Raw genomic sequence first — 25,460 nt, 5'->3', positions numbered from 1 at the left:
CGGCGCGGGGTGATGACGCCACCGACCCCCCCCCTCCCCCTCCCCAGTTGCCAGGCAACGGCGCGATGGCGAGTAGGCCTCGGCCTGTCAGCTCCGAGTTTATTCATTCTATATACACGCACTATACATTCATGGGTCACACCGCCCCCCGCCCTCAGGAGGCTCCACGGGCCGGGCCCAGGCCGCTGCCTGGGGGACAGCCGGTGGGTGACACGGTGATAGCAGTAACACACTGGTGATGGCCATAAAACACCAGGGATGGCCATAAAACACCGGCGATGGCCATAAAACACCGGCGATGGCCATAAAACACCGCCATGTCCCACAGGGAAGGCGGCCCTCAGCACACAGAAGGCACTTGGGTGATGCAGCACCGCAGCTCCTGGGGTTACTTCAGCCAGCTCCAGTCGAAACTCTGCGAAGAGGAGCAAAAACACGACTGAGCGCAGGGTCTGGATACTGGATGTGTGTCTTGCTTGGCGAAAAATCAGTGACTGCCGTGAGAAAGGATGCTCTCAGCACAATGCAGCACAGCACAGGAGCCCTGTGAGCCCACTCTAGTTTGGGAGATCTCGGGATTCCCAAAGGATGAGTGCCTCCTCTCTCCTCTGAGCAAAGAGAGAGCTGGGATGGCTCAGCCTGGAGAAGTTCCAGGGTGACCTCACTGTGGCCTTGCAGTGCCTGAAGGGGCTACAGGAAAGAAGAGACTATTTCCAAGGGCCTGGAGTGCCAGGACAAGGGGGAATGGCTTCACACTGCCAGAGGGCAGGGCTAGGTGGGATTTTGGGAAGAGACATGTATCCATGCACACTGGCACAGGGTGCCAGAGAACCTGTGGCTCTCCCTGAATCCCTGGAAGTGTCCAAAGCCAGGCTGGATGGGGCTTGGAGCAACCTGGTACCTTTTCCTATTCAAGGATTTCTCCACATGCCCAGGGCACCCCTGGGTGTCCCCTGAGAGCCAAGTCCTGGCAGATGCCCCAGCACTTACCATCATGCTGTTCTGCTCCTGCCTCACCTCCTGCAGAATGCTGCTGAAGAGCTCGAGGTAATTCAAATTCTCCCGGATCACGTCAGCAAAATTTTCCCTGCAGGAAGGGAAAAAAGCCCCAAGGTGATGGATTTCAAGCAGCACCAAAAGTAACACCCCCATCAAAAGGTGCTGCACTGATGGAAAAAAAAAAAAAAAAAAAAAAAGAAAAGAAAAAGGAAAACAAACAACCCAAAAAAGTTATTTGTAGTTTGTGCAGTGGTAGGTGACATAAAAACCTGCCTGGAGGTGGCAGGACAAAGGAGAATGGTTTCACACTGATAGAACATAATTAGAATTGTTAATGAAGCAAAGAGCAAAACCCCTCAGCGCCACAGAACTCAGCATAGACTGAGGGAGAGGAGCCTTAAGAACCAGATCCAGCCCCAAGGAAGAGCAACATGACATGCAATAAACGGATGCACAGTCCTTCAGCAGGGCATGTACCATGTGGAACTAGCTCAGAAACAGCAGAGATTTCTGAATAGAGAGTTCAACCAAATCCCTGATTTTTTAGAGCGTTAGTGACATACACACTCCTGAAACCACTGTGGGAAGGACAAAGCCCCTGAGATGCTGAGTTCCCTGCAGTGGCTGCTCCCCAGCAGCAGCTCATACCCATCTTCAGGAGCTGCCAGCGAGGACAGAGGGTGAGGAGCAGTGTTCCCTGAGGAGCTCTGGGGGAGCCATGTGGCTGCTGGACTTGAGGCTGTCCCTTCCAGGCTAGAGCTCACCAGGGATCGGGAGGAGCTCTGAGTCTGCAAGAAAGACATTCAGAAGAATTTAGGCTTCAATGATATATAGGGAAGATTTGGGATTGCACCTGAGCACTGCTGGTAACACACACAGAGATGTGGGAACCACGAGGTGGCTTCAGGCACTGTAATTAATGCAAAAAAAGGGAACTCTTAAACACTTCAAACTAACCAGGAAAGCACCTATTTAACTTCTGCTTTTACCATCTCAGACTGCCCTTCTCTACAGGAAAAAAAAAATCCAACCATGGTGTGGCAGTTACCCCTTTTTGCTGAGTTTACTTCCCGGCTCAGGCACTGCAAGAAGTGCAAACAACCCAACAGCTACTCACACAAGCAATTTTCAGCAAATGCCAGATCTCCCTTTGTCTTTTTCCCTGCATCTGCATCACTGAGTTGTCAGCTTCCTTGATGTTATTCAGAGCCACCTCAATCTCGGGGAGCAGGTCAATGATCTTCTGCTTGCAGCCCAAGAGCTTGCTGGAATGAAAAGCAGACACAAAATCACTTCCCAGCACATTTTAACAAAACCAAAAGGATCTTGGGATCCAAGATACTTGAAAAATTCATGTACAAATCACTGCGTTATCTTCTCTGTAACACTACTGCTTTTTTTTTTTTTTCCTTTGAATTTGAAGGAACTTTTTTTCCTTTGAATTTTGCAGGAATTTTAATTTTTTTTTTCCTTTGAAGATTTGTATTCCAACTTCCAACTGGCAGAATTTGCCTCATTTTAAAGTGAACTCTTGGATGCTAACAATGTTTTTAAAAATGAAGTGGAAACTCAACACAAAGGAGCAGAATTAAAGCTATGAGAAATGTGAATGGAGCCTTTTGGGTTCTGACCTCCATGGTTTTCCCTATCCTTTCTGACGACAAAGCTACAAATGCTGCAAGTTGGATTTGTTTGGGGTTTTTTGTCTGCATAAAGTACCTGAGGTGGCCAAAGAGCTCCTTGAGGACTCGGTCCTGGCTCTGCACTGTCTGCACAATGATCTTCACCATGTCTGTGCTGTCACTGTAGGCATGATCTGCAAGGGCCAGCAACCACCACATTAGTAAATCCTAACAGTATTGCCTGGGTTTCAGTTCAGAACAATTAATCATGGGGTAAAAGTGTGAAAGTCTTTAAATCATCTTCTTCCATACCTGGAGGTCGTGTTTTTAATTGCTTGTACAGGTCTATGGCTCTCTGCTCCCTTTAAAAAGAAGAATATGATTCAGGCAGGTGTCGGCAGCCAGCTGACTCAGGAGAAAAAGCACTGCAGTGAAGGGATGCCTTTTGGAACTCAGACACTGGACCTTCTCCTACAGTGGGCCACAAGCATGGCCTTTGGAACACAGGGATCCCTTTCTGTGATGGAATCCAACACTTTCCCCAAAGCTGTCTCTCTTTTTCTCCAGCTGTGCAATTTCTTCTCAGAAAACCACACCAAGCGGAGCTTATTTTCAGTTTCAATTCTTCCCATGGCTTAGCTGTGATTCCTTTCCCCTTCATTATCTGATTTAATTTTTGAAACTCTGACTGTACAACTGCCTGAGAAGTTCTTGTTCCTGCTCTGCATTTTTTGCCTGAATTTTAGTGATATTTTGTAAATGGAAAGAGACAGCTGCATCACAAGCAAGACGACCGTGCTTCTCTTCTTCCCATTAAATAAACATTACTTCTTTCAAGCATTTCAAAAAGTCACACTGAAAACTTCCAGCCTTGAACAAAATCCTCCCTGTTCTAAATCCCAGTCTGTCAGAAACAAGCAGCAGCTTCCCAGCCCTGATCCTGGTGGAACTGCAGCAGTGGAATTGCTTAAAAATAATGTTTAAGGAGGCACAATCCTGGTTAGTTTGAGCAGCTGCTGCAGGAGGTGGCTTCTCCTTTGCACCACTTCCTCCCCTGTGCACCAGTTCTGCTGCAACTACACAGGATGAAAAGCAACTTTGCAAAGAGGGAGGGGGGAGAACATACCAGGAGCAGGCACATTTCCTCCCTGAACAGTCAGAGCTGTTCTGAAGAGCTCTTATTGACAGGTTTAATGGCTGTTCAATCCTTTTCTTTTAGAACTGCCACTTGTGCTCTCAGTAGCAGCCCAGTAACTGCTTCCTATCTCTCCTCAAGATCAAAAATACCATTTAGCTCTTTCGTATTTTAATACTTAAAAAAAAAAATCAACTTTCCAAATATCCAAGTACCCATGAGATAGTTACCCTTGATTTGAAAATACTGAAGGTAATAGGGTTTTACAATGCTCATGTAGTTTTCTCATTCAACAGTAAGAAAGTCATTCCTCTCCAACACAAAAGGAAATCCCCACTTGAGACCAAGATTTATCTTAGAACTAGGCTCTTGAAAGATGAGGTTTCACAGTTCAGTGTCCCACGAGTGGTAGGATCTTTCCTTTCACAAGCAAAATGATCTCAAATCAACCATACATTACTCTGTACTTGTGGTTTGCATTTCAAAATCGCTGAGGGAACCAGCTACAGAGGGGAAAAAACCCCCTCAGACACTGAAATACACAAGATCCAATTTTCTGCAGTAAGAATGAGCAGCACAGGACTCACAGGCTCTCCATGACCTCTCCTTGGCGCCTTGCATACGGACTCTTCTGCAGCTCCACGATCTCCGTGTGCAGAGCCATGATCTGCTCATCCAGGTAGCCAATGTCTTCAGCCTGAGTTGAAATGTGGGCACAGATCAGGCTCAAGGAGAGCAATCAAGGAGATAAAGATCCCCAGAACACTTGTTTAGATAATGGGCAGACTGCCTGGAGAGTTTAGGAGACAAAAAAAAGCTCCTTGGCACAGCACTGCTACAGTAATTGAGGTTTTTGTTCTCAGTGCATGGTATCACCTACAACCAAACCTCTGACCACCAACACTGGCTGATAAAAATCAGTTTCTTCATACATCATCTCTCTGTGTCTCTGGATTGTCTCCTAGACTAAGATGTCCCTGTGTATAGAGTGAAACATTTTCCATTCCTGCTAAAGGGGAAGGGCAGGTGGAGTAACAGCACACAGTTCTGATGGTCTGCCAAGTAAGTACTGGGAGAGGTTCCTGCTTGTCTGGAAAAAGCCAGAGACAGCCTTGAGATATTCTGCTAGAAGCAGTCATCTTTTTGTCCATCCCTTAGACAATAAAAAAGAGATGACTCTCATTTAAAACTAATTTGCATATTGACTTGCAGCATGCCAGTGACTCATGTCTGTACTCCTCAGTGAAATCCTGCAATTCTGAAATTGCTTTATAGCAGGTGATTGGATTTCAGCTCCAATGGGAATTTCTGTGTCCAGCCAGGAAGACTTCTGATCCATAGCAACACCATTTCTTTTAGGCAACAAGTAACATGTCTCTGCATTCCACTTTCCCTTTTAGAGAGCTGAGTCTGCTGACTGTTGTTTTTGTCCAAATCCATTCAACCAACTTGGTGACAGGACACTGTGTCTTTTTTAATGCACCTGCAAAGGTATTCCCATTCCCACAGCAGGCAGGATATGAAACACTGAAGGGATACAGCAGTGGCACACATGACACATTAAATTCCTGTCACACAGAGATAATGCAGCTTCTTTAACTTCCCCTACCTGTGCACATTGAGAGGCTTTCTCTTCCATTTCCTTCCAGGCTTTCAGCATCTTCTCTGAAGCTTAAGAAAAAAAAGAGGTGTTAATTTATAAAAGGACATTAAGACATAAAATTAAAGCAAGACTTGGATTTTACCTGTATTGCTGTAATTTGAACACAAAGAACATGATACTGTATATCCCAGCAGGAGCCACAACACAGAGATCACACAAAGCTGCAACTCTGTGCTCAACCTTAACTCACACACAAACCCTTAGGTAGGATTTCACTGCTTGCAATCACTGGCCTAAAACAACTCTGAGTCTTCAAACTCCACCAATAAGCTCAACAACTGCCACTTTTGATTGGACACAGACTGTCCAAACCCAGCTCACAGTGTCTTCCTATTTTCCATCATCATCCTTCAGCCCAGTCACCATTTTTGACTCGGGCTGCATTTTTTAGCCATATATATTCAAACTACATGCAATTCTTGCTATTCTCTCCTGAAGACTATTTGCTTCTGGGACGTGAAACTGTAACTGGTGCTCTTTAAACCCATCTCTCATCCTGACAAATGGCTTCTTCTAGCAACAAGCAGAGCAGCTTGTTAGCACTGTCAGCAAGTGCAGCAGCTCTTGTCCAGTCAAAACTCCAAGTGAATCAGACTCTGAATGAATGAATAAATAGCAAATATTTACATCACCAGTACTATTAATGCTCCTGTTTTCTATTCTCAGTGAAGAACAGCTGACCACTTGTCTCATTACCCCTGAAGGTCTTCAAAAACATTCTGGTTTTTATCCTCCTGCCAAACTCTCCTCCTGCACCTCCCCTAGCTAAAATACACCCAATAAAGATGCTGAGCTCCTTTACAGGATCACAGGAGACACCCAGGCAAGTATTCCCCACCACCTACATATGCCATAAGCCATCTGGTCACTGTATCTCTCCAGGTCAAGGCGAATGCTCTGGTGGAAGAATTCCAGCTTTGCTTTCAGCTGCTGGGATGCTGACACCATGTTGTTCTTCATTTTGATCAGGTTGGCGTTGTAGCGAAGGAGGCTGAGCCTGACGGATGGAACAAGGACAGCACACATTAGCTGGAAAGCCTACCTGGACTCCAAAAAGAGGAAATTCTGTTACTCTCTGGGAGACTGAGCACTGGCACCAGCTGCCTAGAGAGGTTGTGGAGTCTCCATCCTTGGAGATATTTGAGAGCTGTCTGGATGTGGTTCATTTTGAGCATGGATTGGGCTGGAAGATTTCCAGAGGTCCCCATCTGTCAGATTGTGCCCTTTTCTGACCCAGAGATGGGGCAACTAAGAGGTGTTTTAAAAACTTTTATTTCATTTTCAGTCTCATGTGAAGGGTGAGACAATACAGATGTTATAATTCACACCATCACAATCAGAAGCCAACTATTTCCTAATTACAATACACTGTAAGTGTTTCATGGCCTGTGAGCTTTTTGCCACACCATGCTGTAAATGCCTTAAAGCAAATCATCTAAATTACCCCTCTTGGGTCCCACTACAATGCATCTTTAATGGTTCTATTTCTCCAAAGTATCCAGTCTTTTTTACAAGGCTATCCTTTGAAACTTGTTTCTAGTTCCATTTCTCTCTCAACAATGTCTGTCCTATACCATGGCATTTCTAAGTCAGCATTTCTTATTTCAAGGTTTGCATACAGATGCACACTACGTGAGCCTTCTGTTAAGCTCTGAACATTTTCTACAAATCCATTTTCCACACCCGTTAACCTCAGCCATGCTATGAGACTCTGAGTATATTCCAGTGTTTTTTGGTTATTATCAGTGTCAGGCATTACCCAGCACAATTCCTGGAGTGGAATAACCTCTCAGCCCAAATACGTCTTTATAATGTAAAGGCACAGAACAGCAGAGGGCTGTAAAACTTCAGGGAACCAAAACTCCCTGAGATGCACGATTCCAGGCAAACAGACTCCATGCTGGCATAGCACTGCTCCCTGTGACTGAGGGACAACTCACATGGCAGCTCTCTGTCCCTGGAAGAGCCTGCTGTAGTCCTCCTTCAGCCCAATGACGTAGTGAACCGCTTCTGCCCACACCTTGCGCAGCTGCGGGATCGGCAGCTGGATTTTGCTGTCCTGCACTGAACACAGGAGAAGCACAGCCCAGTGACAACTCTGGAAAAGGACAACGTTCCTAATTCCTGCTTCAGGTGCCTAGGGAGCCTGGTAAGTTCTGCTCAATTTCTAGGTGATGCTGCTGAAGCATGTATGAGCGTTTCATGTCACAGCTCCCCAGGTATGTGACAACCTGGGACTGAGCAGATGAAACCCTGTGGGGGGTTTTGGCCAAAAACCTCTAAAGCCCAAAGCAGCAAATGTAGTTACTCCATTTAATACATTGATACTGGTCACTGTCCTGATCTGTTTCATCTGAAAATGTCTTCAAACCTTTGGTAAGTTTCCTCTCGGATTTCCTGATGTAGATGTTTAAGGGGAGAAAATGCAGAGATGGGAGCTGCCAGTACACTGGGGTATCAATAAACATGGCGTAAAAAGCATTTGCTCCAAGAGATTCAATACAATGGTGCCATGCAATGAGATTCACCAGAATAAAACAGCTCTGAGTCACATGAGAGGATGAGGAAAACCAGTGGAGACAGCCAAAGACAATTAAGTTACTGAACAGTTAACTGCATGTCACAGGGCACTTTCTTTACATGCAGTATCCCAGCAGATATCTCCTGTCCCCTGACACTACTCTTCTTTCATAGAGGTACACAGAGTCATTCATACAGATATAGATTTATAATAAATAAACCTTCAGAGAGATCTATTAGGTTGTGGAATGACTGCTGTCATTTCAGGAGACAAGCAGGGGAAGCAGCAAACAGAGCACAGCCTAAAGCCCAAACTGGTGATGTCAGGGCTCTGTCATCAGGACACGAGTTAGGCTGCTTCAGGCTCTTACATGCCTCTCTTTGAATCAGAGAGAGCTCTTCAAGACAAGACACAGGGGTTTATCAAGCAGATTTAATTTCTTTCTGCATGAGACAAGCACTTCTCTAGCACACTCACCAATGTAGTTGACACAGTCAGACAGACTCCGAGAAGCAAAGGGGCCATCGTAGACAGTTTTGCTTTTATCAAACAAGTAGACCATGTAGCTGTCCCAGCCTCTCTGGGGAGAAAACAGAAGAGAATACAAGCAAGAGAAACCCCAAACAGCTTCTACTAATCCAGTACATCATGAACTAATTGTTGTGGGCACTCTCTCTTACCAAGTGCCTTTAAAAACTCATTTTGATAGATCCTACAAGAGGACAGAACTCTTTGCTAGCAATTACTTAAATATTTAGGCAGAGTACAACTACAGAAACCTGCTTACATTACCCAATAAAATACCTTTAGAATTGCTACACTTACAGAGCAAACTGTCTCCTGTGGGAGAAGACTTAGGCAATTTATGTTCCCCAAGATTTTAAATTCTCTGAGAACATGAAAGACATGAACAGAATCCTTCCTACCACGCCATCAATAACACACTGGGAAGCAGGTTTCCGAGGGTCCAGGCAAATCCCTGTTTCCAACAGCAGCTCCTGGTTTCCAGTGCTTATTCCAGTTTCAAACTCAATACGATTCTGCAGGGAATGAAGGCTTTCCTCAGGATGCAAAAGGAAGGACACAATCTTGGCAGAGGTCATGTTTAGGATGTGTACTATCTGTAAGAAGAGGACAAGTAGATTACAAATCCTTGGATATCAAAGACAAAGGCACACAAGCCTGGGATGGAGCACAGAGCAGAATTAGAGCATAATTTGGTTTTAATAATCACAATAAATCAGTTCAGGAGTAAAGCCCTACATAAAAAACTCAAAAGTCTTTGGCCTGTAACTTTTAATGTCAGAGAAACTGACAATCCAACACATTAAGACCCTTCACAAACCCTGCTGCAGCTTAATTACATCAAAAGAACTAAGACAAAATTATCCTCCTGTTTCTACACAGGCTTGCCTTGGCTAGTCTGACTGCAGTAAAGCTCAAGTAATTGTTTGAAGAGGAAAAATCTGTTCTACTAAACTGCGCCTCTATTCTACTACAGGCATTACTACTATAGCACATGAATACACCTGGAGGTCACAGCATCAACAGGGAAGTCTGGGAAAACAGTTATTAGCAAATATTAAACCCTTATTTGATCCTGGGGAGCCTTTCCAAGGTACCAAACAGTAATTCAGGGTCATCCTTCTACTCCAAATGTAAAACTAGAGATTAATGTTGCAGGAGATGTTTTGTCCTTGTACTGGACAGGCTGTGTATTTACTCATTTCCTGATACCACGAAAAACAATTGCTCCTGACCCAGGAAGCTGGATGCTGCCAGGATTACAGCTTTGCTCCACTCTCTGTCCTCTGGGATGCTTTCAGAAGGCCTTTACCCCCAGTAACAGCCCCCACTCACCTTCAGATTCAGTATGTGATCCATTATCAGGAAACACCTCGGACGACCAATCTCAGCATCTGAACCTCCACCCCTCTGCTGTGGATCCCAGTTCAGCATCAGCTGCAACCAGTTCTCCATGGGCTCTACAATCAAACTAAAGCAGAAGAGCTGTAAGAAAGGAGAGGCCTTCACCAAGCTGAAGCAGCCCAGCTTCCTGGGCCTCTCCTTGTGTGCATTACTCAACAGGCTCTGACCATGTTTGTGGGCAACAGGCACCGGAGAGCCCAAAGTACCCAGAGAAGAGCCACTGGCTATCCCTGAACAGCAAACAGCAGCTTGCCAGGAGCTTGAAACACCCTGGAGAAAGAAGGAGGGGCTCTCAAGCTTGGGATAAAGGAGGAAGAGCCCTCAGTTTAGAAGACCAGAACTGTCCCCTGTGAATGAGGATACACGTACCCGCAGAGGCTGTGAGGCTGTGGCAGGTGGGTGCTGAAACGAACCTCCCCGTTCATCTCTTCAGAGGCAAAGATGTGCTTTGGGTCCTTCTTCTTGATCTTTTCATGCCTGGGAAATAAAATCCTTTGTGTATAAACTGAGGAGTGTTACTTTAGTAAGGGAGCAACCGAAAACAGCAAAAAAGGGCCAGTGTCCAGCAGCTTTAGAAAAAAACCTCATCTTTCAGGACAAAGATGCCATTTTCAAACCACCCAAAACATCTTCACGTTTAAGAGAGGAGCCCTTCCAGTAAATTCTGCTTCTGGAAAGATTTACCTCTTCTCTTGTTCTAACAGAAACCCAAGTTTCCTGTTTTTTTGTTTCAGAACCACCCTTTTAAACACCAAGCAAACACACACTCCAGGCACAGCAAGACAAGCAGAAACCTGCAAATGCAGGTTAAAGTCTTTCAGCACAGGTTTAAGTATTAGCACCTCCAAGCACCTCTCCCAGAATAAGTGTCTTACCAGGCAAATGGTTGTAGATTATGTAAGAAAGGTCTAAATCCTGCAATGCACTCAAACACCATTGTCCCAAAGCTCCAGTAATCAACAGTAACTGAGTAGGATTTGTTCTCAAAGAGTTCTGGAGCCTAAAAATGATCATAAAAAGACATTTTGACTGTGGTATTTCCTTGCATTTCTGCAGAGACAAAGCTGCATCCAGGTGTGGTTCCCTGAGAGGGGGCAGGTCCCCAGGATCTCCATTTTTGGAGGTTTCAGCCTTTGGCAGTGCCAAGCCACAGCTGCTCTGCCTCAGTGCTGGTGACACTAAAAAAAGTCTTACCAGATATTGCAATGTTCCAACAAATGAAGTGCATAAACTTCCTTGATCCAGATCCTTTGCATAGCCCAGGTCTATTATTTTGTGAACAATCTGCAAACAGTTTAAACAGCTCATCAGAAGAGTAAATGCTGAGGAAGAAAAACCACCAAACAACCCAAAGTCTGCCCAGTGACAGCCACAGAGTATTCTCAAGAGGAAAGCCAGAGTGGGAATTCTGGAGAAAGTTCATGGCAAAACTTCAGCAACAGTGTTAAAGCTTTTAGTAAATGCACAGTTGAGTTTTCAGTCCAGTTCAATGTGACAGCTTCCAGAAATGACAATAGAAACACACTGATCACCTGACTTACCTTCCCACCTTCATCCTGAAGAACAATATTTTCAGGCTTTAAGTCTCTGTGTATAATTCTGTTCTCATGCAAATACTGGATACCAGACCCTGAAAGACATGTGTTTGATTTAACAGAAAATAAAATCCACATTGATTAAATGTAAATCTGATAAAAACCTAATACTGGGGGGCAAATTCCCAGCCTTCCATCATTTACCACCACTCATTTCTACATTTAACAGCTTCCAAACCTGTGTTTCTTCTCCACTACATTTTCACACCTTTGCAAAGACATGCCAAAGACACTCAACTCAGTATGGAAAAAAAAAACAATAAGCATTCAAACCAATAAGCATTCTGGAAGGGGACAAGAATAAATCAAGCAGAGCTGCTTTTTATTTCAGGAATTCAGCTGGAAGCCCTCTTGAGCACTGAAAGGACAGAAGTCCAGGGCAGTACTCTGAAATACTTCCTCATGCCAAAACTATCTCTTCCTACAAGCAGTGACAGGTTATCTGTAAGAGAATTAAGAAAACAAGGAGCTTTCCTGGAAGACATTTTACCTAGAGAAACCCAGGCACTGCCCTTTTACCAGACAGCTGTTCCTTCCCATGGTGTCCAAAAACACAGGTACTTCCCAAGGGCCTGTTTTTTTTTAATGCCCTGTTCATTTTAGTTCCCTTTTCATGGTCAGCTGAAAAAGGAAAATGCCACTACACTTAAAAAAAAAAAGAAACAAAAAAAACTAACAAAAAGAAAGCATTAACTACATACCGATGTCACTAAGCAGAGAAAGGATTTGACTTTCCTTCAGCCCACAGCAGTTTTCTGGTTTGTTTAGCAGCTACAAAAAAGCAAAATATGTTCAAACCCACACTTGCAACAGTTAACAGCAAAAACCAACATTTTCCATCCCCTATTGAAACTATCCAGCAAACAGCACAGCTCAAGAACACTCCAGCTGAATGGGGCAGTAAACTTTGTGCACTAAAATCATGGGCAAGAAGAAAACAGCTCAAACAAAACGAAAATTCAGAAAGAAAAGGGGTAGGAGACAAAGGCAGGGCCACAGGGCTGCAGGCAAAGGAGGCTCCCCCTCAGCACCATCTTAATGAGCTGACAATAAAAGCAGATTCAGCAATTTCTGACTTTTACTGCACTCAGGACTTTTAGAGATGACTCAGATGCTTCGGCCCTCATGAGGGATTCACAAGGAGAAATTAATGAAGTGAAACACAAATTATGTCAAACAAGAGTAAGATTTAAAGAACACAAGCAGAAATAAAACAGATTATGGTTATTTTTAAAGCAGTACAGAACATCACATGAAATGAAGTATGTTACTTCCTGAATTATTTCAGCATGTATGCCACACCTAAGGATTCATCACAAATGAAGTGACCAAACACTGCATTGCAAGTAGAGCTAATTTCTCAGCCAGGGTCTCTAATCTGCCTTCAGGGAGTCTCCAAACTTTTACTGCACTAATACAACAGCCAGATGTCTCTGGGACAGTGGCCAGGTGCCTGTTTCTGCAAACCTCAAATGCTTTTGTATATATGCTCCTTCTTTTACTGCGACTTAAACCTTAACAGTGTTTCTTGGACTGTTTTTAACAACTCAAAACCATATAAAGAGATGGGATTACTGCATTCACCACTGGCTGACGTTCCCCAGAGCTGTTCCCCAGGTGATTTCTAAGCAAATCCTGATGGGGATTTGCTGCTTCACCCCTCTAGAAATTGCTGCTTCCTGAATCCAGCTGTAATGGAAGGGGAGCACAAACTCTACCAGGTCACCAAGCCACTGCCTGGAGAACTACTGAAAGGCTCCTTTATTTTTGGGTGTTGCCAGTGTGCAGATTGGCAGTTCCCAGTTCAACAGGAATAGCAAAGCTTCAGAATCCCTGGAGGTCCCAGTCCAGCAGAAATAGGCTCACTCCCCATGCTGACTGCAACATAACACTGGATACACATGAATCCCAACCAGTCAGACTCTGAACAGATGGAGACACAGCAGCAAAGCCAAACCTGCTGGGTGGCAGCAGCTGCACTAATGCTAAAGCAGCTCCACGAAAGGACACACCAGGATAAAAGAGTATCTGCCCTTGGCTTGCCCTCTGCTTTCAAAAACACAAGCCTCGTTTCCCACACACATTTTTTTTCCCACTCTACATTAACTTCCTCACACGTGTACCTGATGCCTCAGGGTTTAGCTTTTATATTTTTTAGATTCTCTGCTGCTTTAGGGTGTGGGTTTGAGCTTCACATTATGGGATGGTGAGCTCTCTGCACAGAACAGGGAGACAAAACAATTCCTTCTCTAGCTGGGGACCAAGGACAAGTGATCCAAATCTCAGGCCCAAGAGCACAAACAATGTGGGCTGAAGAGAGAAAAACTAGCAGGATGGGACTTCATGGGCTGGAGCTGTAATTGGATAATTAACTCTAATACGCAAATGGAGCAGAACTAAAAGTGAGAGACCCCGAGAGCAGTTGTGCATTTTGTGACCATTTTGGTTCATCTTGGTGTGCAGCCCTGGCTGGGGTCCTGTGCTGCCCAAGGTGGATCCATTGAGGAGATCCTTTTAATAAATCCCTGCTTTATTCTTTAACTCTGTTCTAGACATCATACCCAAAGAGAGAAGCTCCACAGAGCAGGCCTGGTGACAGGAGCAGCGCTACCACGCCCTGTTTGGGTTAGTGGTATCTGGTTTTTACTGAAAGCCAAGCAGGCATTACCTTGCGGAGGTCGCCCCCCGAGCAATACTCCATGGCCAGGAGAGGAACGTCGTTCACCAGGAAGTTCATCTCCTCAGGAACTTCACAGGCTCTGACCACATTGGGATGGTTCAGCCTAAGCACACAGAGAGCTGGATGAAAATTCTCTTGGGAGAATGAGACAACAGCTTGCAATGTAACCACGTTTTATGTTCCAGGGACAGCTTCTGTTCCCCACAGGAATCCTTACTCACTCATCAGCTGGTACCTACCGTACCCAAATGCATAAAACCCATACCTTGGGAATACACAAACCAGTGACGAGCAGAACTGATGTCTCAAATGCAAGGTGCAGGACTTTGGTGATGGGGATCCAAACTCAAGCTGTGAATTCTTGCACCATCCTGGCAGTGTCATTACATGTGTGTGTGTGTATGTAGGAACAGACTCCCCTAGCCCAGTCATTTCACAAAAACCCCATAACACCTGTGTAACTGCACCAGGCAGGTGAAAGCCACATTCAGAGGGAAAAATTAACTTCTGCAGCTGAATTCCAGCTACAGAAACAGCTACTTCCTGACTGTCTCTAATACACGCTAGTCTTGGGAATTAATATATCCAGATGGAAATGAAAGCAAATTATTCCCCTCTACATCTTCCAAAGCCTCTGGACACCAATGCAAGAGCAGCTCATAACTCAGTGGTTGTTTCCAGCACCCAAATCAAACATCACCCAAGCTTTGACTTAAAAATTCGTGTTCCCTGCAAGTGGTTTCCCACGTCATGGCACACAGTGAGCAGGTGAGGGTAACAAAGCGACAGCAGGAGCTCAGAAAAGCCCTGAACACCAGGGTCACTGCAGGCCTTGGGGAGGACAACTCAGAGCATCCCTGCTCCCACCAGTGGGACAGAGGATTTCCTGCTCCAAGATCTCTCTTTCTCTCTCAGGAGCAGTTCTGTGAGACCCAAACACCCAGAGGCAGCCCCCACATCCATGAGACCAAAGCTGTCCAGCCCTGTTTCACCCACTGGAGAGGGAGGCTGGGCAGCACATAGCATGGACTTTCTCACAAGGAAGTGGAAGGAGAATTTATTCTTTACATTCGGCAGCGTGACAGAAAAAAAAGCAATTCCAGGATCCCCTGGTTGCTAAATCAAAACCAAAAGTACCGCACGGTATGGGAACATGTGGGCGTTCCCAAATCACAACATCAGAACTCAACCCACAGGGTGGTGTGAGTTTGGAGGAATTTCGATGGGTGAATAGCCCAGGTGGCACAACAGGGCAGGGGGCTTGGGGATCACCAGCTCCCAGGCCAAGGCAGGAGCTGGGGCACTGGGATGAGGGATAAAGCAGCACAGGCATGCCAGGTGACAAGAGGCCCAGGGGCTGACCCCCGGCTGTCCCCACAGCGCGGTCCCATCTCCGCAGCCGGTCCGGGGCTGACTCCCCGCACTGCCCGCTAGTCCATGGCCTGACCCCCGGCTGGCCCCTCTCCCTGTCGCTGCCGCCGTGCCGAGCCGAGCCGAGCCGTGCCAGCCGGCCCGCACTCACTTCTTCATGATGTCGATCTCGTGGCACCAGCGGTCCTTGTTCTTGACGCTGAGCTCCAGCCGGCACGACTTGATGGCCACGCGGTCGCCCGAGTCCTGCGGGACACAGCGCCGTCAGCCGCCCCGGCCCGGCCGTGCCCCCCCCGCCGCCCGGCCCGGCCCCACCTGGTGCTGGTACAGGCACACGTTGCCGAAGCCGCCGGTGCCCAGGCGGTCGCGCATCTCCCAGGGCCCGCAGCCGCCGGCCGGGTGGCCGCGCAGCGCCGCCCCGGCGGGGGCCCGCTCGCCGGCGGCGGGCGCGGGGGGGCCGGCCCGCTCCATGGCTCAGCCGCTCGCTCCGGCACTCCGCCCTCACTGCCGCGTCACCGGCCGGCGCCGGCAGCGCGCGCAGCGCCGCCTCAGTCGCGGAGGGAGAAGTCGAAGGGCTGGAAGTCGCGGCGGAAGGCGCGCGCCTGCGCCGTCTCCTCGGGCCGCGGGGCGGCGCACTGCCGCCAGTCCGCGCGCTGCGGCTGCGCCAGCAGCGCCTCGCTCGCCAGCACCTCCCTGCAACGACAGCGCCGTGACGTCAGCGCCCGCCGCCGTGACGTCACGGCGGGAGCGGGCGGGCCGGCGCGCACCTGCCGAACTGCAGCGGGAAGCGGCCGCGGATGCGGTGGAACAGCTTCTCCCCCGAGTCCAGCTCCACGTAGAAGTACGGCGTCCCCGGCTGAGCCACCTGTGCCGAGGGAACCACGGAAGCACAGGATCAGCGCGGCTGGGAAACACCTCCATCGAGCCCAGCCTGGGACCCACCACCGCCCTTTAGCTGGACCACGGCGCTGCCACGCCCACTCTGCACCCTAAACACCTCCAGGGTGGCGACTCCACCACCGCCCCAGGCAGCCCCTTCCTGGCCACCCTTCTGAGAGCAGGTGACAGGCAGACCCTCCTCCCGGCCACTTCAGCTATGCCATGCTCTCTTCTGGGAGGAAATTTGGAAAAATAACCCCATAAACTGCCTGAGGTCAGTGCCTCACCTCCAACAATACCTTCCATGGGAGGAAGGAGCAGTGGGTCACTTCCTGGTGGGATCACCTATGACATTTTGTGGTTTAATTCTGCCGTGAGTGACTACATGAGAACCAGGCAGGTCTCGTTGTTCCTAACCTCATCTAGGTCACCCAGCCTACTACATACAATTTTTGGAGGATGAGGCCATGCTCACATTTCTTAGCTGAGAAATCATCTGTTGAACCTGGGAACTTCTCCCAGAGCAGAATCCTGGTACATCCCCAAACCAAGTCGATGAGGTTCTGCCTCCAACAGCTTGGCCCCACCCCACACAGTGACCTCAGAGGGAAACAGCTTAGGCAGGACACAGGGGGAGCAAAGAGGTGAAATCTGGCCCCATACCTGCGCGATATCAGAGTGCTCTGGGATTTCTAACAGCTCAATCTGCTGCTCCTGTGCTTGTGTAATAAAGGCCTCCTTGATGTCTTCAGATGTACAGAGGTCCAGTGGGACAGGGATGACCTGGAGAGGGAGGACATTTCCATAAAAGAAGACGAGACAATGAATTTGCAGAAAGCCATCAGTCCATCACTGGAGCTCATGGGCTCCTCAGTACAGCTCAGCCTCATCACACAAGATAGGGGAGCACCCATCTCTACAGGCTTAAACTTATGAGACATTTTACCCTGTAGGAGCTGGACAGAGCTGAAAACCCCAGGCTTGAAAGTTCTCAGCACAGCCCTCTCCTTTCTCATCTCTGTGGTAGTTCTGATACAGCTCTGATACACTTACAGACCTGCACACACAGAAACCACCATGATAAACCCCAAAATTACTCTTTGTGTTCATCTGGAGTTTATATTCAGTGCAAGTTTATGTTTTCCCAGAGCAACACCCAAACCATACCTGTAGCTGCAGATGCTGACTCCTATAGTTTCTTTCAAATAGGACATATCTCTTTCCCTTGCTTCTGAAAAATTCCTTTAGAGCAGCCTTGTACTTGGTCACTTCTTCCAGCACCTCTGAAGACAAGTCCACCACTGACTGATAGTGCCCAATTGGCAAAATGAGGACGTGGTCAGGAGACAAACCCCCTTTGGCCAGGGCAAGGTAGCACTAGAGTGAAACAACACACACCAGTTACTCACTGTGCTGTAGGAATTCACCCTCTGACTACTCAGTCTGAGTAGCCACAAGTAAAGGAGAGTCTTTTATCTTGCTTATTATGGATTCTTTATTAGCCATTTTATTTTATTTTTACACTGAATTTATTAATCACTAGAAGAATGAGAAAGAGGCAAAGAGACTGCCAAATGACAAAAAAAAAAAATCTTTTGAATGCCAGAGGAATGTTTTCTTTGCAGGGAAGCTGCTGAGTGAACTTCACCAGTGAGGCAGGAATTTCTTATTCTGACACAAAAATCCACTTAAAAATTTGAACTAAACCTGTGGACAAACCTGTCCCTGTAAGTGGATTATGCTATACAGGAGCAGAAAGTGCATATAACAATGATGGACTGAGCTTCAAAGTCAACATCTTGAAGTACATCTTGGACACCTTTTTCATCTCTATAGAACAAAACTGTAACCAGCCACCCCAGAGAGATCTGGCACTGGTGCATCCTGCTCCCAAAGCAAGTTCCAGCTTTTTTCCAGCTGGAAAAGTTTTGCCAGATGGTAAGAGAGGGCTGGGACAGGAAAAAATATTCTGGCACTGGAATCCAGCTCTGCTGCTGGAACAAAACTGGGCCACACTTCACTTTTTTTTAAAAGCTTATGTGCTTGTAGAGGAGATGCAAAGGAACTGAAGGCAAACCCAAGAGCCAGCTGCAAATAAAGTTTGTTTTATGTTTAAAATCGGAGATTGTTATTTTGTTTTGCCATCTCTTAGCATGATTCTGACCTAGCAAAGCCCATGCTGCAGGTACTTACATGTGTGCCAATACTGACAACCAAGTGCTTCTCCACCTCTGGGCTGGCCAGGCAGAACCAGCAGGGCCCCGTGGGCTGAGCTTTGTTGGGAAAGAAATCAAGGATTAGCAGAAGGGATATTTGTCACAACACAGACAACCTGGTATTTTCCAGACACCCTTCCCAGTTTATAAAGTGCTGAAGGTGTCAGAAGGACACAGCTCTGGCCAGGGAAATTCCAGCAAGAAAGGAGGTAGTGGCAGTCAGACCATGCTGACTGCCATTCTCCTGGAATGCTGTAACCTAATGAAGGAGGAGCTTAGTAGTTCCAGGAGTTAATAGCTGCAGCTCACTAATAAGAAAACACCAGCAAATGATAAGCAAACAAATCAAAATGAGGTAAAATTACTGCACAGGTAAAGACAAGGGCAGATGCTGTCAAACACACTTGTCAGTTCTGGTCTATCCATCACACCCAAAACACCTGGATTCACACCCAAACTGTGATACCTGAGCTGAGCTTTTTGGAAGTGCCATATCTGGTTCAGAGGGTAAATGCCATCAGCCCAACCACAACCACCACAGACCCAAAGAGCCTTGAAACTACACTCTTGACCCTTCTTTCACCTACTGAAGCCAATCTTCCCTTGGAAAAGAGGGATCCTTCATCTTCCTGCATTCCCCCAGCAGCTGGCAGTGACAGAGCTCTCTGGCCAGCTGACACCGACAGCTCAACAGCTTGAGGAACAACTTGGAGTGATGTGGTCCATCCAAGGCCTCGAGGGAAGAGCTCAGGAAAAAAGCATCCTCATACTTACGGGGTTTCTTGGCTTGCTTAGGTTGGGAGTCCCCTCCCTCTTTCCTCTCTGAGGGACGTTTCTTTCCCTGATGCTTGTTCAAGTCAAAGAAAAACTGACAAGCTGGTTCTTCCTGTTCAGGAAATGAAAAGTGAATGAGATGTTCAGTTAGAACTGCATCACAGAATGTGACAGGATATACAAGAATTTGGTTTTTTCCAGAATCGTTTAGGTTGGAAAATCCCTGACAGCCCACCCTGTGCCCAGTGCCCACCCTGTCCCCAGCCCAGAGCACTGAGTGCCACTTCCAGCCCTTCCTGGGACACCTCCAGGGATGGGCACTCCAAAGCTCCCTGGAACAGAATGACCTGTCCTCCTAGTAATGCACCTGCTACAGTCAGGGAAAAACTTCAGGGAGAGCAGCCCCAAATGATTATGCTCTCCTATTCAGCCTTATGCTGAACATTCAGAATTGCCTGGTTTTATGGATTATTAAAATATTTTCATTTGCCAGCCAATGCCAAAAGAAGAGCTTTATTTCTTAGAGATGTTAACGTGTCACAGACACATCAGAGGTTGAAAACATTTGAGTGAGTTAGCCCATAAAGCCAAATGCCATTAGAAGGCTTTAATGCTGAAGAGGAAAAAACTCTTGTATTTCTTATAGTCCTTCTTTAAGAAGTGAAAGGCCACAAAAAGTTCTCCCTGGAGCCTTCTCCAGGCTGAACACCCCCAGCTCCCCCAGCCTGTTCCCATGGCAGAATTTTGGACAGAGAATCCCAACGGGAAAGCCAAGCAGTGTTGTGAGCACAGACTGAAGCAAGAATGCACAGGAAAGTGGTTTGTGTTTTGTAGGGAGAAATAAACACCAAGGTACCTCTGCAGAGAGTAGGGCTTTGCTCTTGGGAGCCTCCTTCCTCAGTTTGCGGTAGGGATTTTCAGTGACATCCTGAGGCTGCTTCACCAGCTCTGCAGGGTCCATTGAGCTCATGGGCACGATGCTGAAGGCATAGAGGTACTGCAACAAACATGGGTGCTCAGGGACAAGCAGCTCCTGCCACAGCTGCACCTCTGAGGAGATCACTTACAAACTAAGACACCCCAGAACAGCTCCACACTGCTCAGCACATCGGTGTTTGTGCCAAGGCAGGCATGGAAAAACGCATCCCCTGTGCCAGTGTCCCACCCAGGAGTTTATGCAGTGCATCCTTCATCCCTGCCTGTTTCCAGGCCTTCCTTCTGGCCTTTTTTATTACCAGGCCTGGATCCTGTGCACCCTTAACTACCAATCAATATTCCATAATTTCCTTAAGGGGAGAAGAGAAACAGGTTAGAAACCTCATGCCAGAAGTTGGTTATTTTGCCTCAGAACACCACGTGCAGCCCTTACTCTTCTGACATAACAGGCAAGTGGTACCTATTAGTCAAGTGAGACAGATATCTCCACTCCAGCCAGGCTTTTAAGTGCCCGATGCTGTCCTCTAACTGGTCTCACTGCCCTATTATTGTACTTGAGAAAAGAAGAAAGATTCAAGGGTGTCAATACCTTTTTCTTGCTCGCGTTGCCAACATCAGCAAGTGCAATAAACCTGGTGACGTGCTGTGGGGTCTCCTGTAGCACCATGTGATTCCTGTAAGGAAGCAAAACCTGGCTGTACTGCTATACTGAAAGAACAGTGGGAGAACCCCTCCCTGCCACAAAGGTACTCAGAGAGCACACCAATCCTCCTGTGTTCCTTAAAAACTGAGCCCTTACTTGAAAATAAATGACATTTCACATGATTTTACAAACCTGTAAGGAAGTCTTTCATAATAGGCCTTCTCCAGGGCAGCAAAATGGTACCTTGGTTTGAGACTTGCAGCCAGATCTGATACTAAATTGGAGCCACACTTCTTGGTATCTATTTCTCCCTATAAAACACAAACCAAACTTTATTTAAACCTCTCAAAGAGCAGGGAAAAGAAAGGTTTAATATTCTTCTCTCTACACTTGAGTGAGTACATTCCCAGAAAATTCATGCCAGGGGAAGTCAAACATAGAATGACATGTTAAACAACTACAGGGAATGCCCACAGGAACTTCTGAGATTTGAGTTTTCTTTCTGGGCCAGAATATCCCAACGAATCATTCTCTAAAAGCCCCAAGGGAAGCAGGGTTGGTTATCATACTGTGAGGGAAGTCTCCTCATGCATTTAAACTGAGGATTGTATCTCTTTTTTGATGTTGGAAGAAACTGAGAGGAAGCAAAAAATGTTCTTTTGCCACGTGTGTGGCTTTGCTGTCCAGACAGGCTTCAAATCATCTGAAAATCACTTCTGCTGAGGAACATTAACACAACAAAACTGGACATAAATGAAACAATGCCCCTAAAATTCTGATGGAGGAAGAACCAAACCACCTCACTGATACTTAAGGAAATAAACACCGAAACACTTAAAAAGTGGCAGGGACAGATGAAATGCCCCGAAGTCTCACAAATCCCCCTCCTTTCAGTCTTCTCTGAAGAACCAGAATATCTGCTCTCCCTGCTTTCACTCCCAGCTTTCTCAAGCACTTGGAGAGGGTGAACAGAACTCCCGCTTGGAGAGGAAGCAGAAAGGCAACGCTTTGTGAAACCCTAGGAACAGAACACTCACCGCGCTGTTGGCAAAAGTCCCCACGTCTCTGGGCCAGGGGGATGTCAGCAGTATATCCACACCCCTGAAGTTTGGGGTGGAGAGCAGGGAGGCTTTCAGCTCGGCCACGTCCTTGGCGCTGAAGCAGTGGGCGGGCGCGGGCTGCTGCTGCGCCTCGGTGCCGCTCAGGTAGGCGATCTGCAGCCCCGAGCAGCCGCTGAACACGCCCCTGCGGCCTGCAGCGACACGACACAGCCCTGAGGGCGCCACAACCCCCTGGGCGGGGCAGCGGCAGTCCCGACCCGCTGCAGCATCCTCACAGGCAGCTCATCTGCCTGCATCGCTCGGGGACACAGCTCAAACCCGAGCCTGCCCACAGCGGAGCTCTTCACACAAGCCCCAGCCTTCCCCCTCCTCCCTGCCATGTCGCTTCCCAAAAACTCATCCACAGCAATAACACATCCCAGCCAAGTGCCTCTACTTAGTTATTTTTTTGGCCTGGTGGGAATTCTGGAAAGAAATTGGTTTTTCCTTTTAGCTTAGCTACATTTTGCTTGTTACTTCTGTCACTGCAGTATAGCCACACAGCAAAATCATATTCAAACCTCCCTCTACAGAGACATGCATGCTCTGGAAATAAGATTCCCTCAAAAAATAGGCTCTTGCAACCCCTATTCCTTCTGGTTAGCAAGTTCAGTATCATAGAAATTAAAAAAAAAAACAAATCAAGAAAGCAGGGTTTTCTTTCACATTTTACAAAACATCAAGTTCAACTTCAGTCCGAACCACAGGATAAAAAATGCCATAACTCCCAGAAAAAGGAAGGTGTTGAAGTGGAAGAGAACACTCATGAGAGCCCCAGCAGGCACAGCCAGCTCCCTGAGCCCAAAGCCCCTGCAGCCTTACCCAGGTAAGTGATGTTCTCAGCCAACTCACAGCCGCTGACGTCTGGGAAGTAGCTCAGCGTGTCCGGGTTGTTAGCACCAAGCAAGTAGGTTGGGATTGGAGCTGAGGGAGAAAACCTCGTGCACTCAGTGAGCTTTAATTCCAGAGCACCCAGCCCACGCTGCCCAGGAATCACAGCAGGAAACCCCTCCCAGTCAGAGCCTCCACCACACACAACAGCACAAGAAACCTTCTGGCAGAGTGAGCCCCAGCCTGGAATTCCCATCACTGCAGGAGGGGAACAAGCTCTGCTCCACTCACATCACCCTCCCCTGCTTGTGTAAGATTAACTCCAAGGTGATGCATAGCCCTAAAGCCAGGGGTGTTCCAAACAGACTTATCTTCCCCTCCTGTGTGGAGTTTCCCTGCTGGAGTGTGACTGCTGTAACACCACAGTGCCCAGCCCTGGCTCCTGAATTCCAAGGCAGGCTGTGAAGCAGTGCCAGCCCCGGGTGACACCACCCTCCTTCCTTACCTTTCTTGGTCCCCGTGTGGTACTCGGCCCATTCTGCCTCGGAAGTAGAGCCAAAGAAATTCCCGACACACAAAAGCATCTAAAAACACCAGATAAAGCAGGAGTTGCCATTTCTCCACAGACAGAACACACACACAAAGACTTTTGCTTGCACCACTTCAGCAGCAGTTGGTTTGCCAAAGTGAAGAGACTCCTCTGTGTTTATCTGTGTTAAACACAACATCAACGGGTTTAAAAGGACAGCCAGTTGCTCTCCCGCCTTCTGTGCACAGACCACGGCTCCTCACAGCTGAGGGGCTGCAAACCCCTTCTCACACCGAGCAGAGAGAGGAGGATCGCCGCCGCGGAGGGACGGGACAGCAACACCCACACGAGCAGCGCCGGCACAGGAACCCCACCCCGGGCTGGCTCCGGCCTCGGCCGTGTCGGGACAGGAACCCCGCGGGAACGGCACCACGTCCGCCTCTCCCCACAAGCCCCACGAGCCTTACGTCGAAGCGGCCGCTCTTGGCCTGGATGGCGCGGACCCGCCCGAAGATCGCCTCCAGCCGCCCCTCCACGTCGCCACACGCCAGCCTGCAGGACACCGCGCGGTAAGAGCGGCCGACTGGCACGGTCCGGCCCCGGCCCCATCGCGACCTCATCCTGTGTCCCGCCCCGTTCTCATCCCATCCCACCCCAGTCCATCCCATCCCATCCCGTCCCGTCCCGTCCCGTCGCACTCACACGCGCAGCGGTGCCGCCGCCATCACGAAGATGCTCGTCCCGAACCTCTCTCCACTTCCGGGTGCACCGCTCAAAGCGCTCCGCCACTTCCGGGTGCGCCGCCCGTAGCGTTCCGCCGGTTGGTGCCCGAAGCCGGGCAAAAGCAGCTGGACTCAGCGGGCAGTTTAAATGGCCGTGTCCGCAGGGAATCGCGGATATTCCCAACGCATGCTGCCTTCAGTCCTGCTGTGTTAGTGCGCCAGGCAGTGCTGGCACTAAATATGGAAAACCCGTGAAGAAGTAGAAGAGGTGATCGGGTAAGAGAAGGGTCGTTGTCTCAGCAGTGCCCGAAATAATCACTGCAGCTGATTATTTACACCGATAAATTATTATACTGTCATTATATATGTTAATATACGTAAATACTGTATTTCGATATATATTTGTAATTATTACACCGCGTTGTACCAAAACAAGCACTTAATCAGGCTGTAAACACCAGCCAAGCTCTCCAGTATTTGACACCTTTTATAAAACTTTTTATTATAATGATGCCTTATAAATAAACAATATCTTACGAATAATTTTATAGGAGGTTTCTAAATTAAATGTTTATACATTTTATTAAGGTTTTGCACTGTTACCATCTGAATTCTGTAACCAGGAGCTGAAATCTGAGTTGGTGCTGTTGGTGTTTATTCCTTCTGTGGTATTGGGACTGAACAGTTCCACATTTCAACAACAGGCACGAGAAATGGAAAGTAGTAACTTTTATTTTCTGCATCTCACCTGGCCTGAATAAACCACAAAAGTAGCATGGAATGGTTTGAATGGGAAGGGGCCTTAAATCCCATCCAGTGCCACCCCTGCCATGGCAGGGACACCTTCCACTGTCCCAGGCTGCTCCAAGCCGCATCCAACCTGGCCTTGGGCACTGCCAGGGATGCAGGGGCAGCCACAGCTGCTCTGGGCTCCCTGTGCCAGGGCGTGCCCACTCCCAAAAGCCAGCAAAGCCGGCTGCTCACGGCGGGATGCGGGAAGCCGAGGCGGAGCCCTTTCCCTTGATTTTGCTGTCGGGGACTGGGCCGAAGCGCACGCGGCGGTCGCGGGCAGGAGGCCGCGCTCAGCGGCGGCTCCGGCGCAGAGGCAGCGAGGCCACCGCCCCGCGCCCGCCGCACTGCCGGCCCCATCCCCTCAACCCCAGCAGCTCATGGACGCTGCCCGAACAGCTCCCCGCCATCCCAAGCCCTCGAAGGGGCGGAAAGGCGGCGGCCGCCGCTCAGCCGCCACCGCCCCTCAGCGGGGCCGCAGCTCCGCCTCTCCCCAACATGGCCGGTCCTCCGCCTCCCCTCAGCG

General features: G+C 48.1%; 2 protein-coding genes across 5 annotated transcripts; both read right to left on the bottom strand.

The window, feature by feature from the left end:
* Positions 1 to 82: 82 nt before the first annotated feature.
* Positions 83 to 16,001, bottom strand: CHUK (component of inhibitor of nuclear factor kappa B kinase complex). Of its 4 annotated transcripts, XR_014956398.1 has the most exons (22): positions 15,831 to 16,001; positions 15,667 to 15,761; positions 14,133 to 14,247; positions 12,166 to 12,235; positions 11,411 to 11,499; positions 11,064 to 11,153; positions 10,745 to 10,869; positions 10,239 to 10,346; positions 9,801 to 9,936; positions 8,867 to 9,061; positions 8,418 to 8,520; positions 7,360 to 7,483; positions 6,265 to 6,416; positions 5,366 to 5,427; positions 4,344 to 4,453; positions 2,934 to 2,983; positions 2,719 to 2,815; positions 2,117 to 2,264; positions 1,648 to 1,787; positions 991 to 1,087; positions 316 to 415; positions 83 to 275 (listed from the first exon to the last, which is right to left on the bottom strand). XR_014956398.1 is itself a non-coding variant. In XM_021537091.4 (21 exons), the coding sequence occupies exons 1-21, from the start codon at positions 15,984 to 15,986 to the stop codon at positions 389 to 391; spliced, it is 2,289 nt and encodes a 762-aa protein (XP_021392766.3). In that variant the 5' UTR covers positions 15,987 to 16,001; the 3' UTR covers positions 83 to 388. The 4 variants fall into 4 exon arrangements, 2 of the variants coding, with proteins under 2 accessions (XP_021392766.3, XP_077640933.2); XM_021537091.4 differs by having other exon boundaries at positions 83 to 415; XR_014956399.1 differs by lacking the exon at positions 1,648 to 1,787 and having other exon boundaries at positions 83 to 415.
* Positions 16,002 to 16,063: 62 nt separating this feature from the next.
* Positions 16,064 to 24,284, bottom strand: CWF19L1 (CWF19 like cell cycle control factor 1). The gene is made up of 14 exons (XM_021537092.3): positions 24,126 to 24,284; positions 23,891 to 23,975; positions 23,400 to 23,478; positions 22,886 to 22,987; positions 22,001 to 22,215; positions 21,156 to 21,274; positions 20,910 to 20,994; positions 20,241 to 20,381; positions 19,385 to 19,496; positions 18,588 to 18,667; positions 17,562 to 17,771; positions 17,058 to 17,177; positions 16,283 to 16,380; positions 16,064 to 16,208 (listed from the first exon to the last, which is right to left on the bottom strand). The coding sequence occupies exons 1-14, from the start codon at positions 24,146 to 24,148 to the stop codon at positions 16,064 to 16,066; spliced, it is 1,614 nt and encodes a 537-aa protein (XP_021392767.2). The 5' UTR covers positions 24,149 to 24,284.
* Positions 24,285 to 25,460: the final 1,176 nt, after the last annotated feature.

Source organism: Lonchura striata, chromosome 6, assembly GCF_050655825.1.
Source record: "Lonchura striata isolate lonStrDom1 chromosome 6, ASM5065582v1, whole genome shotgun sequence".
Taxonomy (NCBI): domain Eukaryota; kingdom Metazoa; phylum Chordata; class Aves; order Passeriformes; family Estrildidae; genus Lonchura; species Lonchura striata.
This window is presented reverse-complemented; position numbering and strand designations above follow the sequence as displayed.